The 13938-nt window shown below is 42.9% G+C and overlaps 1 protein-coding gene across 26 annotated transcripts in view; it reads left to right on the forward strand.

Moving 5' to 3' along the window:
• RIMS1 (regulating synaptic membrane exocytosis 1) overlaps positions 1-13938 on the forward strand; it is a 418194-nt gene that overhangs the window by 64460 nt on the left and 339796 nt on the right. For 24 of the 26 annotated variants that reach the window (XM_070244805.1, XM_023625163.2, XM_070244806.1 and 21 more), the window contains exon 2: positions 10957-11037. The exons of the other annotated variants lie outside the window; for them this stretch is intronic. In XM_070244805.1, the coding sequence (XP_070100906.1) occupies positions 10957-11037 (81 nt within the window). The remainder of the gene's footprint in view (positions 1-10956; positions 11038-13938) is intronic. 26 annotated transcript variants of the gene reach the window in all.

Below are 13938 nucleotides of genomic sequence, written 5' to 3' on the forward strand. Positions count from 1 at the left end.
ACTCCAGCTCTGTCATTTTGGGCTGAGACCCAGAAATTTGTTCCTTTAAAAACCTTTTTAGATGATTCTGACGTGTGACCAGGTTTGGAAGCCACTCAGAGATAATTTCCCCTGAATGTCACTTCTCTCAGTTTCCTTTTTATATGACTTGGCTAGTAGAGAGGGTTATAAAATTAGAGTTTGTATTCTTTCCTGTGGACTTAGCGTGAAAATATTGCACAAGAAGGGGAGTTGACTTTTAAGAGAACTGTTAACCAAAAGAAGAGCAGCTAGAAGGGGCAGGTCTCTGGAGCACATGCCTCATGAAAGATGCTCAAGGGACTGGTGAGAAAGAGGAGAGAGGATGCAGGGCTCACAGGAATTCACATCCCTGAAGAAGTGTCTTCTTCAAAGGCAGCAAGCTTGTTCCATATGGCTTTTCAAGGGCTGAGTTAGGACTGGTGTGGAAGTTACCTAGAGACAGATTTCAGTAAACATTTAAAAAGACTCTTCCAATAATCAGAAATCTTCACTGAAGGCTAGTGAGTTCTCTGTGGTTTTTGATTTGTCAACAGCAGAAGCATGAAGGCTGTAGAAGAGGTTAGTGTCTTGGATGGAAAGGGTGACAAATTTCAGTCTTAGAGTTTGAAAACTTCTAATGTTATCCTATACCCATGGATCCGTAAGAAAGAAGCATATACCAAGTAAATCGCAGGAGTGACCACCTGGAACTCTGGAAGTGATACTGAAGAGCAAAGTGAACATTAGTTATCTATGATAATGTAATTAAGATTATCTTATGACCTTCAGGAACACTAAGTAACCTGACAGTATACATACACATTAAAAGTATAGTGGACTAGAGTTATGTTCTTCAAAATAAATGAACTTTATTTAACATTTTTGGTGGGAAAAGAGGCAGCCTTTATTGCATTATTAATCTAGATTCCTGCACTTAAGCATGTTATTTTTATCTGCATTTGAAGATAATTAATTTTTTATATTAAAAAAGGAATAATTTAAGCAATTTCAAGGAAATGAAATGGTATATCAATAGAGTTCAACTCGTGGAACTAATACTGTTGCAGGCTGCACGGAGCAGTCTTCGTGAATACTCGGTGAGTGGCTGTTGTTTCACCTGCCTTCCACATGGAGTTGCTGTGAGCATCAAATGAGTTAATGCAGGTCAGGGGCTTAACAAAGTCCCTACCATGTGACAAATGCTCAATAGATGTAAGTCGTTGTTGTTGTTACCACATTACTAATGGACAGTCTGACTTTGTATCAGGTTGTGATCATGACACTTGCATGGCACACAGCAGGTGTCCTATAAATATTTGCTCATTGATCACAAAGTTGTCATAATCATCAGGGCTTCCCAGCCTGGTCTTTGGGACGTGCTTCCATTTCATGTACTATACCCAGAGCAGACATTTTTTGAACTTCTTCCCAGTACTTGGGCTATAACTATTAAACAAAGTCTTTCATGCCTATATAAGGACAATTTTTCAGAAGATATTGGTGAAGGAGTAATGAGAGTCCTTAACCTGGAAAGCTTCCTGGAGTTCAGTACATTTGAGTTGAATTTTGAAAGAACTAAAAATTAACAGAGAGGGAAAAGGAGGCAGATAATTTTAAGTAAGAAAAATGGCAAATGGAATGGAGATGAATATGACAAAATTATGTTCTAAAAATTTGAAATAGATTTACTTGACTTGAGAATGGGCTAGGTTAGGCATTAAGAGGAAGAGGTTAGTGAAGGAGGGAGTTTGTAGATGAAATACCCTGGAAAGAGACAGCTGTGAATGTGTTTATATAGTGGGGTATGTGAAGCCCTTTTGTAGAATCTGTGAATAGGAGAGAATGGAACTTGAGAAAGACTACTCTGGCAGTTCATTCAAGAGAGAAAATGAATTTGGAAGTGTAGACATAAATGAGAAAGGGAAATTTCAAGAGATCCTTTAAAGGAGTTGCCAGAGGACTCAGTGATTTGTTGGCCATTGTGGAGAGTGAGAGGTCGTGGTGGCATCAAGGTTATGAACATCATGAGGAGATTTAATTGACTGCTGTGTAGAATTTGGGAGGTGTTTAAGTGTGAGAGGAGGAGGAATAATGAGTTCAGTATTTTAGTCTGTTAAGCTCAGTTGTTAGTAAGGTTTTTAGATAGATACTGTTTTAAGACCTGACAGAGAATGGGAGGCGAAGTCTGGAAATGACAATTTAGGAACCATCAGCCCATCCGAAGCCTCAAGAATGACAGTCCTACCAAGTCAAGAGGGAGAGCAGACGGCTTGGAGAATATCCAGCCTTGTCAGTGAGAGGTAAGGTGAGCAGTCCTATGCACTGGATTAGCTTTCAAATATCACACCTTTCATCAGTATTTTCCTAAATATCTGTTCATATTTTCATCAGTTTGGATGAAGGGAATTAAAAAAAGTTATTTACAAGATTTTTGTTTTTCTCACTGTGAAAGCAAAAAATATTAAGACAAAGAAGCAATCAAACTCAGGTATTAAAGTTTCCATTGAAGAGTCAAAATTATTTGATTTCATTCTTTTGTCATATGTTAGGTAAAAGAATCATTGTAGCTTCTTGACAAAATAAACAATATTTACTTACAATAGAAGATGAATAGCATATATGTCTTATACAGTACTTGGATATTTATGAACAAGTCATAGTCCGTGCACAACGTCCTTTAAGACCTGATTGGTTCCAGTCTCTCTCTAACTTTCTCGGCAGGTGAATGAGTTGACAAAGCAGTTACAATTAATGGAAAGCAATGCCTGAAATATTTCATTAATGCTTCTCCAAGTTTCATTTTCTCATTTTATTTTATCTATTTAAAATCCACTTAAATCCCACCAAGGAACTATTATAGACCTCTTAGTAGATAATCTGTTTAGCTATCTGGCTCCCCCATGACGGAGGAGAATGAATGCTTGCGGAGAAAAGGCACACTTAGATATGTAGAACTACCCTAAAACCGTTACTCAAGGATTTATGGTTTTGTGTTACAAATAAAAAGCAGAAAAATTGTTAGTTGCAAAACAGTTCTGGCAATAATCTGTACAAATACCATTCATCTCTCTCTTCTACCAAATGCCATTCTTTACCCTGGACATCTAGACTGTAGATAACCATTGTCTGACAGCTATCCATTATTCTTCTGCAACACTGAAATGTGGCATGGGAGTGCGAGGTGCTAACAACTCGAAATATTCAGTTACAGACGTGTGCCTCTTGCTAAAACTTGAATGACAATGCAATAATTTATTTGCTCAAAACAAAGTACTTCACAGATATCAAGTGATTTTTGAAACGATGAATTGTACTCCCAAGAAGAAATTGGTACCCCGTCTCTCCAGGGAAACGTGACTATTGGTGGACAGTGGTTGGGAGGAGAGAGCTCCCTCACACCTCCTGCAGCCCTGACTGGGGTAGGAGTGGGGAAGGGGTTTTGAGCAAAAGTTTCTGCCTCCAGGAGCTGAGGGGGAAACATGAGGAGAGGTGGAGAGATGATGTTCACTCTCCAAAACCTTTCCAAAATGAATCTCATGGACTGTTATCCTGAGAGAATCTTCTTGGAAGATTTCCCCTCTATGGAGTGAAGAGAAGGTCTCTTGTGCAGGTTTAGTGGCAGGGAATTCTGATGCTGTGGAGTTTTTCATAGCTCTGTTGTGTTTTGCAGGCAGCAGGGGGCTTTTGGCAAATGCACGCGGGTCAGTAAGTAGAAAGATGTCAACAGGACCCTGTGGGGGAAAGGCAGCAGATATAAATCCACAGGTTGGTGTAATGTTTCAACAATTGGTGGATGGAGGAAAAAACTGATTGTGTTAACAAAAATGGTAGCTTGCATAAAAAGAGGTTAATTGCTCATTTACTGCAATGTCGGGAATGATGCGAGGATCTTGTAGAGGCAAGCCTGGTAGTGTTCCAGAGTGGCGGGGATGATGAACAGGGCAGGTTTGAATAATCCAGAAACCCAGGACTTGACTTCCTACCTATTATTTTCTTTCTTACAGTCTTTGAAATATTGATTTTTCCAAAATTTAAAATCACCCACTAATCTCTGTACTGTACCTTTATCTTGTTATCAGCTTTATTTTAGAATCCTATACTTTTTTGTCTGGTTTTGTGAATAACTCCCTGGCCACTTCAGGGGAGGTTCAGAGTCCTCATCACTCACAGTGAAAAATGCCCAGCTTGCTTCCCTTTCCCTAGAGAGAGAATCCTACTTCGCGTGTCCTCTGCGTCTTTTGTAAAATAAAAATTACTCTTCTGTAGCTTTTGAAGGTTCCCTGAATGCGTGTCAGAGACGTAATAGGCCCTGATGACTTGAGGTCAGTGCATCTGGCCTTTCAAAATACCAGTGCTCGCCCTCCTGCTGGTGCAGAATTTTCTCTGCTCCATCTGCATCTTGAGAGTGACAATCACATGCTCATTTATGCCTGTTCAATTGACGTGAATATGCAACTTTTTAAAACTCACTTTTTAAAATATTTTTCAGCTTTCCTCTTGTGCAAGAATAGTAGTCACACATATTCTTTGTGAAGGGAAATAGAAGACCACTTTTGAAGACCTCCTTTGAAAAATATATCTGAAGAGATTTTTATCAGTTGCATTATATTTGTCTTGCAAATAAATTATCTTTTAGCTTTTTAGCTTTCTTGATGCTTTTTCTTATATCAGCTCTTTCTGTGAACCAGATGAGCTGTCTTGCATTCCACATTCTGTAGTTTTCCCCTTGGTCTTAAGGTCACTCTATGCAGCTAATTTAGCAGGTCCACACCCTGCTGTCATCATTGTCCTGCTGTTCTATTTGGAGACTATGGTCCTGAGATACTAGAATAATCTTTAAAGAACACTCAGTTACGTGTGGTTATTTGAATAGTTTCAACACTGTGCCTATATCATGAAATCAATGGTATTGAAACATTTCTGAGATTGGACTCTGTAACTTCATGACTGATTTTTATTAGTTTCCATTCATGTCTTAAGTATTAATGTCAGGAGGCAGCTTGGAATGATGAAAAGGGTATCACCTTTGATGCCAAATAAACCTTGATACAAATCTTGGCTTCTTAAAACATCAACACTTGCCACTTACCATTAAGAAAATAATTTAATCTCAGATCTGCAGTTTCTTCATCTGTCCAATGGGACAATCGTATCTCTTGTAGGGTAGTGTGAAGATTAAATGAGATTTGCTGTATACATTTTGGTGCACAGTAGATCTTAAATAAATAGGAGTTCTTATTTTCCTACCCTGTTTAAAAAAAATCTGAAGAGAAGGGGATTAATTTTTTCTCTTTGCTATTAAGAAACTGCCTCCTATACAATTATTTTAAAGTTTTACTTGATAAAATTTCAGTACACTAGATGTTAAATAGCATCTCACTGGGTCAAAGCAATAATGGGGCATTAAAGAGTCTTTTCCACCAAATGAATCCTATGCTGAGAAATACCTTGTTCAGAAAGAGAGTGAACCTTAGTCAAACCATATAAAAACAAATTTAGTGGAGTGATTCAAATTATAAAACTTGTTGTTTGTAAATGAATTTATCTTTTGTATATATTTTATAGAAATACCCATTATTGCAAAAACAAAAATTTTACCTAGAATCCATTCTAAATCACTATGTTTTAACATGTTAAGTTACTCAAGTTTGAAATCTACAGCTTTTTGTCCTTTTTGTCTTATTCATTCATATTACAAATATGTGGGTGAGTGACTATTGTGTCAGGCACTGTTCTGGGCTCTTGGCATATGTCAGTGAACCAAGCAGATTCCTCCTCTTGAGCAGGTCCTGTCTCAGCAGTGGGAGGCAGTAAGTTTTAGTAAGTAGCGCAGCAAGCTAAGAGCACTGCAAGTATGTGGTGTGGGGGGCACAGATTATAGCAGGGAGGAGGATAATCAGGGCAGGAGCCATCAACAACTGACATTTTAGCAAAGACTTGAAGGAGCAAGGGGATTAGTCATATCACTATCGGGAAAGGGCATTCTAGACACGAGGAGGAATGCGGTGCAAAGGCCCCAAGGCAAGATGGTGCCTGGTTGTTTGCAGAAGACCAGCAAGGAGGCCGCTGTGGCTGGAGCAGCGTGGGCAGGTGGGGCGAGTACCCGGAGATGAGCTCTGAGAATCACGGGAGGCAGACTGGATTCTAAGGACTCTGCCTTTTATCATGAGTGGGGGGGGGGGGGGGGGGAGGCCTTACAAGATTTAGAGCAGAGGCGTCATGATCTGATTCATCTCTCAGGAGTCACTCTGGCTGTTGTGTTGAGAATAGACCCGAGGAGCAGGGCAAACGTCTGGACCCAGTTACAGCTCTCCTGTGGCAATCTCAGGTGGAGGTGAGCCTAGCCCAGGACAGGGTGGCGATGGGGGAGGAGGGCAGCAATGGTCGGATTCTGCACATGGCTTGGAAGTAGAACCCGCCTGGTGGATTGGATGGGAAGTGTGTGAGAAAAGAGGAATGGCGTCTAAAGTTTTTAGCAATAGCAGGCAGGGAAATGTGTTTGCAGTCGGTCAAGATGGAGGTGGCTGCTGGAGCATCAGGTTTTGCCGGGAAAGACATGGAATTCCACGATGGAAATGTTGATTTTGAGAGCTTTATTAGAAATACAGGTGACGGTGTTGAGGAGGCAGTTGGATGTCTGGAGTGAAGGGAGGGTCGGGTTGGAGGTGGGAATTTAGCGTATATTTTAGGTTCTTTTGTCTCGCGCCCTGTGAGGAGGGGTTTGAGGCACTGAACCAGAGGTGTAGAAGAAAATGGCTGCTCCAGAGCCTCTGAGGTCTCTTCTTGTCTACTTTTCCTTGTTTCTATGCATTTTTAATCAGTGGTCAGCAATCAGAAGACAATATTTGAAGAATGTCTCACTTTCTCGACCTCGCATTATTTTAACTGCCCAGGTCTCTGATGACAGGTGCAGGCCGGGGCAGCCCTGGACGAGGAAGACCAGACACCTTCCCCACGGCTGTTGGGATGTCACTGTTGTCGCTACTGATGACAGAGCAACATCCGTATAACTCAGAAACCAAAAGATTGAGAACAAAATTGTAAACTCGTCCTCATCTCCTTGGCAGCTTAGTGCACAGTAACCAGTTTCCTAACATTAGTCATGAAAAACAAAACAATCTAGGTTAGGTTCCAATTGAGATAAATTTTCAAAAAACAGTAGGTTTTGGGGGTTTTTTGCAGGTGGAGGAGCCAGAGGTGGGTGGCTAGTGATTGCAAGCACCAAAATGGATCCTCAAAAGAGATAAAAGCAATTATGTCAATTGTGTTTCTAGAAGGCCTTTAGAATTTCTAATTCACGTACTCTAAGTGTCTGGGTGCACGTTTAATTCCTGTTTGTGAGAGGACAGCCTTTCTACTGCCTCATTGGCGGGCTTGTGCAATGCAGCTTCTCCCTGTAGGGCGGGGAAGAGGCTGAGAGGCCGGGCCGGTGCTTGGGCTGCGTGCCTGCATTGATTGCAGCCATTCATCACCCGGCAGCGAGGGGCGGGGTCGGAAGGGGCGTCCCGGAACGGATTCGGGAGGGGCGTCTGAGGGCGGAGTCGGGAGTGGCGTCCGAGGGCGGAGTCGGGAGGGGTGTCCGAGGGTGGAGTCGGGAGAGGGGTCCGGGGGCGGAGTCGGGAGAGCGGTCCAGGGGCGGAGTCGGGAGGGGCGTCCGAGGGCGGAGTCGGGAGAGCGGTCGGAGGGCGGAGTCGGGAGAGCGGTCGGAGGGCGGAGTCGGGAGAGCGGTCGGAGGGCGGAGTCGGGAGAGCGGTCGGAGGGCGGAGTCGGGAGAGGGGTCCGGGGGAGGAGTCGGGAGAGGGGTCCGGGGTAGGAGTCGGGAGGGGCGTCCGAGGGCGGAGTCGGGAGAGGGGTCCGGGGGAGGAGTCGGGAGAGGGGTCCGGGGGAGGAGTCGGGAGGGGCGTCCGAGGGCGGAGTCGGGAGAGCGGTCCAGGGGCGGAGTCGGGAGGGGCGTCCGAGGGCGGAGTCGGGAGAGTGGTCGGAGGGCGGAGTCAGGAGAGGGGTCCGAGGGCGGAGTCGGGAGGGGCGTCCAGGGGCGGAGTCGGGAGAGGGGTCCGTGGGCGGAGTCGGGAGGGGCGTCCGAGGGCGGAGTATCTCGTTTGCATACATCTTAAGTGATGCGGAGTGATGAGGAAACCCGCATGGCAGTTTGAAGGCTGCTCAGAGTCCGTACCTGAATCCCTGGGTCATTAAGGACGTGGCAAAGAATAAGTCACACGCCCGGGACTCCTGGTTTCTTGATCCACAGTGATTCCGGGCAGTCAGCATGGGGTAGCATTGTACCTCCTTGTGTCTGACTGAAGGAATAAATCCTAGGAAGAGAAAGACCCTTAGCAGCCACAGCACGCTAAGATATAATTGTTGTGTTTCTTAAAGTGTGCGGGATATATGTTTTTATAAGTTTGGTGCATGGCAGATAATGGAAAGTGCCGGGCTGAAAGATTTCCACAGGTTAGAACTGTCAAAATCATTATGGTTTCTCTCTCCAAACTGATGTGTGAGACACAACAATTCAATTACAGTTTTAAAGAAATGTTAATGCGTGCAGGCTAACAAAAATCTTATGAGTGTATTAAAATTTTTTTATCTATCTATCTGAGCACAAGCTTTTTATGTTTACTTTCTTATACCTGGCAGAAATTTCACCTAAAAAGAAGTCAAATTAAAAAATGTAGGAGTATGTGTTACCGTAGTTTAGAGAGTCCCCTCAAACTGGTTGAATAAGTAGCAATCTGAAACAAATAGCTTTTCCCCTGAAAACACAGATTAAATAGCTAGCTGTATCATCTAGGCCTGTGGTCAGGATATGTTAGTATGAAAAATATGTTGTTTTTCAATAAATTAATTAAAGTATATTAATAGAAGTAAGTATATTTTAAGTAAATTAAACATATTTAAGTTAGTTCTAAATACATTGTTTTTAAATATGGATGTGCTTATTTTCATTATCTAATAAAATTTTAAGGTTCAGAAATGCGAGTAGAGCTTTTATTTGACAGGTTCTCTGGCCCGTACAGACTGAAGTGGTATGTCAGCTGTCGTAATTTTAAGCTGAGACCACTGGGCGCTTCAGATCAGAGAGTTTCCTTAGGTAGACCTGCTCTTCCACTCAAAACAGAAGTGTCCTGAGAAGCCTACCCTTAGTGCTGGCTGATAGTCCACATTTATTAGAAAAGAGTCACTCAAAAGCATATTTAATGGAAAGTCTTAAGTGATAGATTTCTTTTATTTCAAAGCTTTGCATAAATACATGAAACTTTAGGGAGAGAAAGAAATGGACTAAGACAGAAGTTTGCCTGTGGCTTCTCATAGATATAATTCTTCAGAAATTTTTCCAAAGTTGGTGATATTTCCAATATTTTCACAAACCAGTGCATGTAGACTAAGCATGCTGTGGGTGCTATTTTTAGTTGAGTGAGAATTGCTAAAGATTTTCCAGTTCTGTGAAATTTAACTTCCCAGGCACTGTACTGTGGGTGAGTTAGGTTACAATTGCTGAACTCAGAGATCCATCCTGGGATATTGCTCCTCCCTGACACCTGTCTTCTTAAATGTTCTTAACCCTGGTGCCTTCTCCTCCTGTGAGCCTGGAACAAGCACAGGTTTGTGTTCCTGTGGATGCTTTTGACTCCATCTCTTGACCAGTCCATCAAGAGCTGAGCATTGGTCTCCACAAGTCCTACTTGCTCCCTTTTCTCCCAGGAGGAAGGCTGAGGCCTTGAAATGGCCCAGCGTTCTTTCCTTGTCACGTTACACATCGGTCTCTAAGTCGTCCCTGCCTTTGTTTGGAATGAGCAGTGTGTGTGTGCACGTTTCTGTGCGTTGTGTCCATGTCTTCCTGTACCATTTCTTTCAGAAGTGGAGAATTTTGCCATGCAGCTATTAGCTCTGGGAAGCAGTTTATCTGCCACTGCCTCGCCAGCCACCCATGTCTGAATAGCACTACTGGCCTTAATATTGGCAGTGTAGTCACACCTCCAAGAAGCCTCTGGGACTGCTAAGAACCTGGTTCCTGCTTGAGAATCCTGGGTCCTAGGGGCGTTTCCGTATAGCGGTCTCAGACGTGGGGTCTCGGGTTTAGGACCAAGGCTTCGCTGTCCAGGGCAGTGCTTGTTCAAAGCTTCTGAGGTGGAGGTGTATCTAAGCTGTCCAAGTCAGCCTCGGATGGGGGTGTTTCTGACTTCTGCTGACAGCTCTCTCAGATGCTCCCTAAGCCCTGTCGACAGGAGGGTGAGGGTGTCTAACTCCTCCTCTGCCCTTGGGCTTTGGGACGTTGTCCGTCCACCCTCTGCACCCATCTTTATTCTATGGTAGAAGACCAAAGGCACAAAGACCTTTGACTATTTTTTTTTTTCACATTTTGGAGGTATCTTCTTTATTTATTTTACACACACACGCATAGTTTATATATGAATATTTCCTTCTAACTCTTCCTCTTTTCTTAGCTTGAAGGAGATTTTGTCCACGGGGTCTGCCTTGAGGCCAATAAGGCCTCTTTTGCTTAAAGACAGGGACCTGTGTGGTGATGAATCATGAAACAACAGTCCATATCTTTTGGTAAAATAGCCAAAGCCACAGAAAATCCTGCCCCTCTTGTAGTGTATCAACACAACAGCCGTTTCTATTTTTAAGCTTTTAGATGTCTTCATATGGTGAGGCCAAAGATTTTGGTAGCATTTCTTCTGTGGGGAAAGTGGCTGGCAGTCATTTCATTGGTGCTAAAAGGAAAATCAGATCCAGAGGCTAGCACAGATTTTATTTAGGTGTAACTGAGCTCTTAGAAGCCTGAGTCAAAGATTTCTGCCTCGAAGGGCTTTTCCAGGGCTCCAGGCTGACACTGAAGGGGCTTGTGGAGGTTTCCCTTAGACTGTGTTTTCAGTGCCGTGTTTAATTTCTAGATGTGTTCTACCCGTTTTATAATTAATAGTGCGTTGTGCTGTCTATCATGCGCCCCAGGTGTGTTGTCAGGGACATGGCGAAGCCTGCTGCCTGCAAAACACCGAGAAATGCTGAAAACCAGCCCCACCAACCACCACCGTGAGTATGGCATTGGTTTTATTGACTGAAAATGTCGTCTCTTTTACGGTCACTGGGTATGGAGTTATTAATTCACATTGCATGTGGGTGTAATACTCTGCTACTCTGATGTATGTTCCTTATAAGGCTACCCTTGAATTAGATAAAAGTAACATGAAAAATGAGCTCTGGAGTATGTATCTTGTTAAGTGATGTTTCTAATGCCATATTGGAAGCCTGAAGCCAATTAGAGGAAAAGGACACGTTTTTAGGGTTCTAGGGTAGCAGCAGTTCTGTACCTTTTGGATGTGAGCTGGACCCTAAGGCTTCAGGAAAGTAGGGAGAGCAGGTAGATAGAGGGGAGGAGGAGGAGAAGGGAGGAGGGACGAGTATGGGGGAGACAGAGGGAGGAGGGGGGAGGAGCGTGTAAATAAGGGACATGCATGGGTAGTCTGCTGTCCACCCTCACGCCACATTACTTAAAGGTAATGGACAATCTAAAAGAGCGATTGCCCATCTAGTTACATTTTCATTATTTCAACCTCCAGTGTAGTTGCTAGTGAAGAGTTAAAGGACCAACCCAAGAGGAAGCATGAAGTGGAGAGGAAGCTAAATGAATCAGCTCTGGGTTTCGAGTGTGAATTTTGATGAGATAAAATGTAAAGACTTTAGAATTCTGCAGAGTAACAGGATATATTCAGTCTTCTGAATAGAATTATGCTTCTGGTAAGGAAGATGAAACATTGCCTGAAATGTCTCAGCAGCCATGCTCTTGGCATAACCACCACAGCCAAGTAGTTACTACCGGGGGAAATGCCTCCTTCCAAGGTTTTCAGCAAAAGCCTTTGAAGAAATGTGTCCTAAGACTGATATTCCATGGATTTCTTTAGCTATCTGAGAATTCTTTGAAGTAAAAGCAAAATAGTGATAAAATTGTCAAAAGGCTATGAGAATAAATTTTTGTAATTCTTTTGCTGTGACAAGTTTTTATTAACACTGACAAAGACTGAAATTAAATAAACCGGTTAAATGCTTATATTTTGTCTATTATATACAATCACAAATAATTTAAAATTATTTATGTTTTAGGATATAAAATTTTGGTAACTAAATTTCAAGAGGCTCAATAGATGGGATGTAGATTTTATCTCAATAAGTATTCTTGAGTATCGTCTACATTTAATTAGGACTTTTCAAGGAATAAAAATACTTTTGATTTAACCATAGTAGAAATGATTTATAATTACGTTGAAAAAAGTGCAAAGTTAGAAGGAATACTCTTGATGATGTTGCCACATTATATTCTGTAAATGTTCTTACTGTAAAGCCATTTTCCCGATGATGGAACTTACCTTCATAATTCATAGAAAACTTATGATCCCCACTTTCCATCTTATGCTCTAGGCATTGGGAAACTTTTTACTTCTGTTATATTGGGATTCAAGTAACTTCTGGGAAAATTCTTTGAGGAGTTGCCATTGATTTTGGAACATTGCATTCCACGTATTGCAGTTCCGTTTTAATTGGTCCCGCTTGCTCCCGGGTCCACTTCAAATTGAGTTATTAGATGTGAAGCAGCAATTGTGAGCCTTCCAACAAGACTCTAGATGATTCTTTCCTCTTGTTTTGTTTTTACTTTCCATAGACTTTTGTTGTGGAAATCTGTTCTACTAACACTGCGCCTGGTGGAACTTTACTGGGGCCCCTCTGAGTGGGGGACCGAGGAGAAGAGGCCCCTGCAGCCTCTTGAGAGCCTCCTTTCTGACAACCCTTCTATGCTTTTCTAGTTAATTAGTGAACCTCCCTTTAGGTGACTTGAAACATTTAAAGTTTGCAATTCACCCCTTATTTCTACCGGTCCCCTGTAGAGGGTGCCGTTTGTGAGCTGAGCCCTCCGTGACCACAGAAGCGCCTCTCTAGGTTGTCAGGAAAAGGGCAACGATGGGTTGAGGTGGGCCTCAGGATGGGCTTCAGCCTGTAGGTGAGTGTTTTTACATTTGTGACCCACAGTCTATTTGTGGGTCTGAAAATCAGTAAAGACTAGTTTCTCGGGTTTTTTGTTTTCTAATTTCAAATGAAATAGAAGACAATAGAAAATGTAAGAATGCATCCTGGGTTAATACTGTAGGATGAACTTAGATTTCTGGTTATGATAACTGGGTCAAAATAGAGAACTTAGTAAACGCTATAGTTATAAAGATGCACTAGTCGTGGTTTTTTTTTTTTTTTTTTTGAGGAAGATTAGCCCTGAGCTAACTACTGCCAGTCCTCCTCTTTTTTGCTGAGGAAGCCTGGCCCTGAGCTAACATCCGTGCCCATCTTCCTTTACTTTATATGTGGGACGCCTACCACAGCAGGCTTGCCAAGCGGTGCCACGTCCACACCTGGGATCCGAACCGGCGAACCCTGGGCTGCTGAGAAGCGCAACATGTGCACTTAACCGCTGCGCCACCGAGCTGGCCCCAACTAGTGGGTTTTAATTAGGAGAGTGGCTCAGTCAAATTTGCATTATATATATGTGTGTGTATGTATAACATATGTGTTACTAACTTTGGCAGAAGTGGGGAAAATGGAACGTGACTATCACGTGGGCAGAACAGGAGCAGATGAGAGAATAGACTGTTGTCCAGCCCAGAGAAAGGTGGAGGTGTTGACCCACAGGAGGGGTGGAGGGTGTGGGATGGAGATGTGTCAGGAGCTGAAGGAGAAGGTAGGCGGGCAGGCCTTGGTTGTCCTTGAACATGATTTGTAAGGAGAGTGTTTAGGGAGACTGGCACGTCAATGGTCTGGGTGAGTAAGGACCACCAACTGAGAAGTGGAATTAAAGAAGCAGACCAGGCCTAGGTGTAGGTGGGTAGTGAGGAATTCAGACTCGATGTCATGATTTTGAGCTGCCTGTGTGTTATCCAAGGGTTTGGGTCC

The sequence above is a fragment of the Equus caballus genome, chromosome 20 (genome assembly GCF_041296265.1).
Source record: "Equus caballus isolate H_3958 breed thoroughbred chromosome 20, TB-T2T, whole genome shotgun sequence".
NCBI lineage: Eukaryota > Metazoa > Chordata > Mammalia > Perissodactyla > Equidae > Equus > Equus caballus.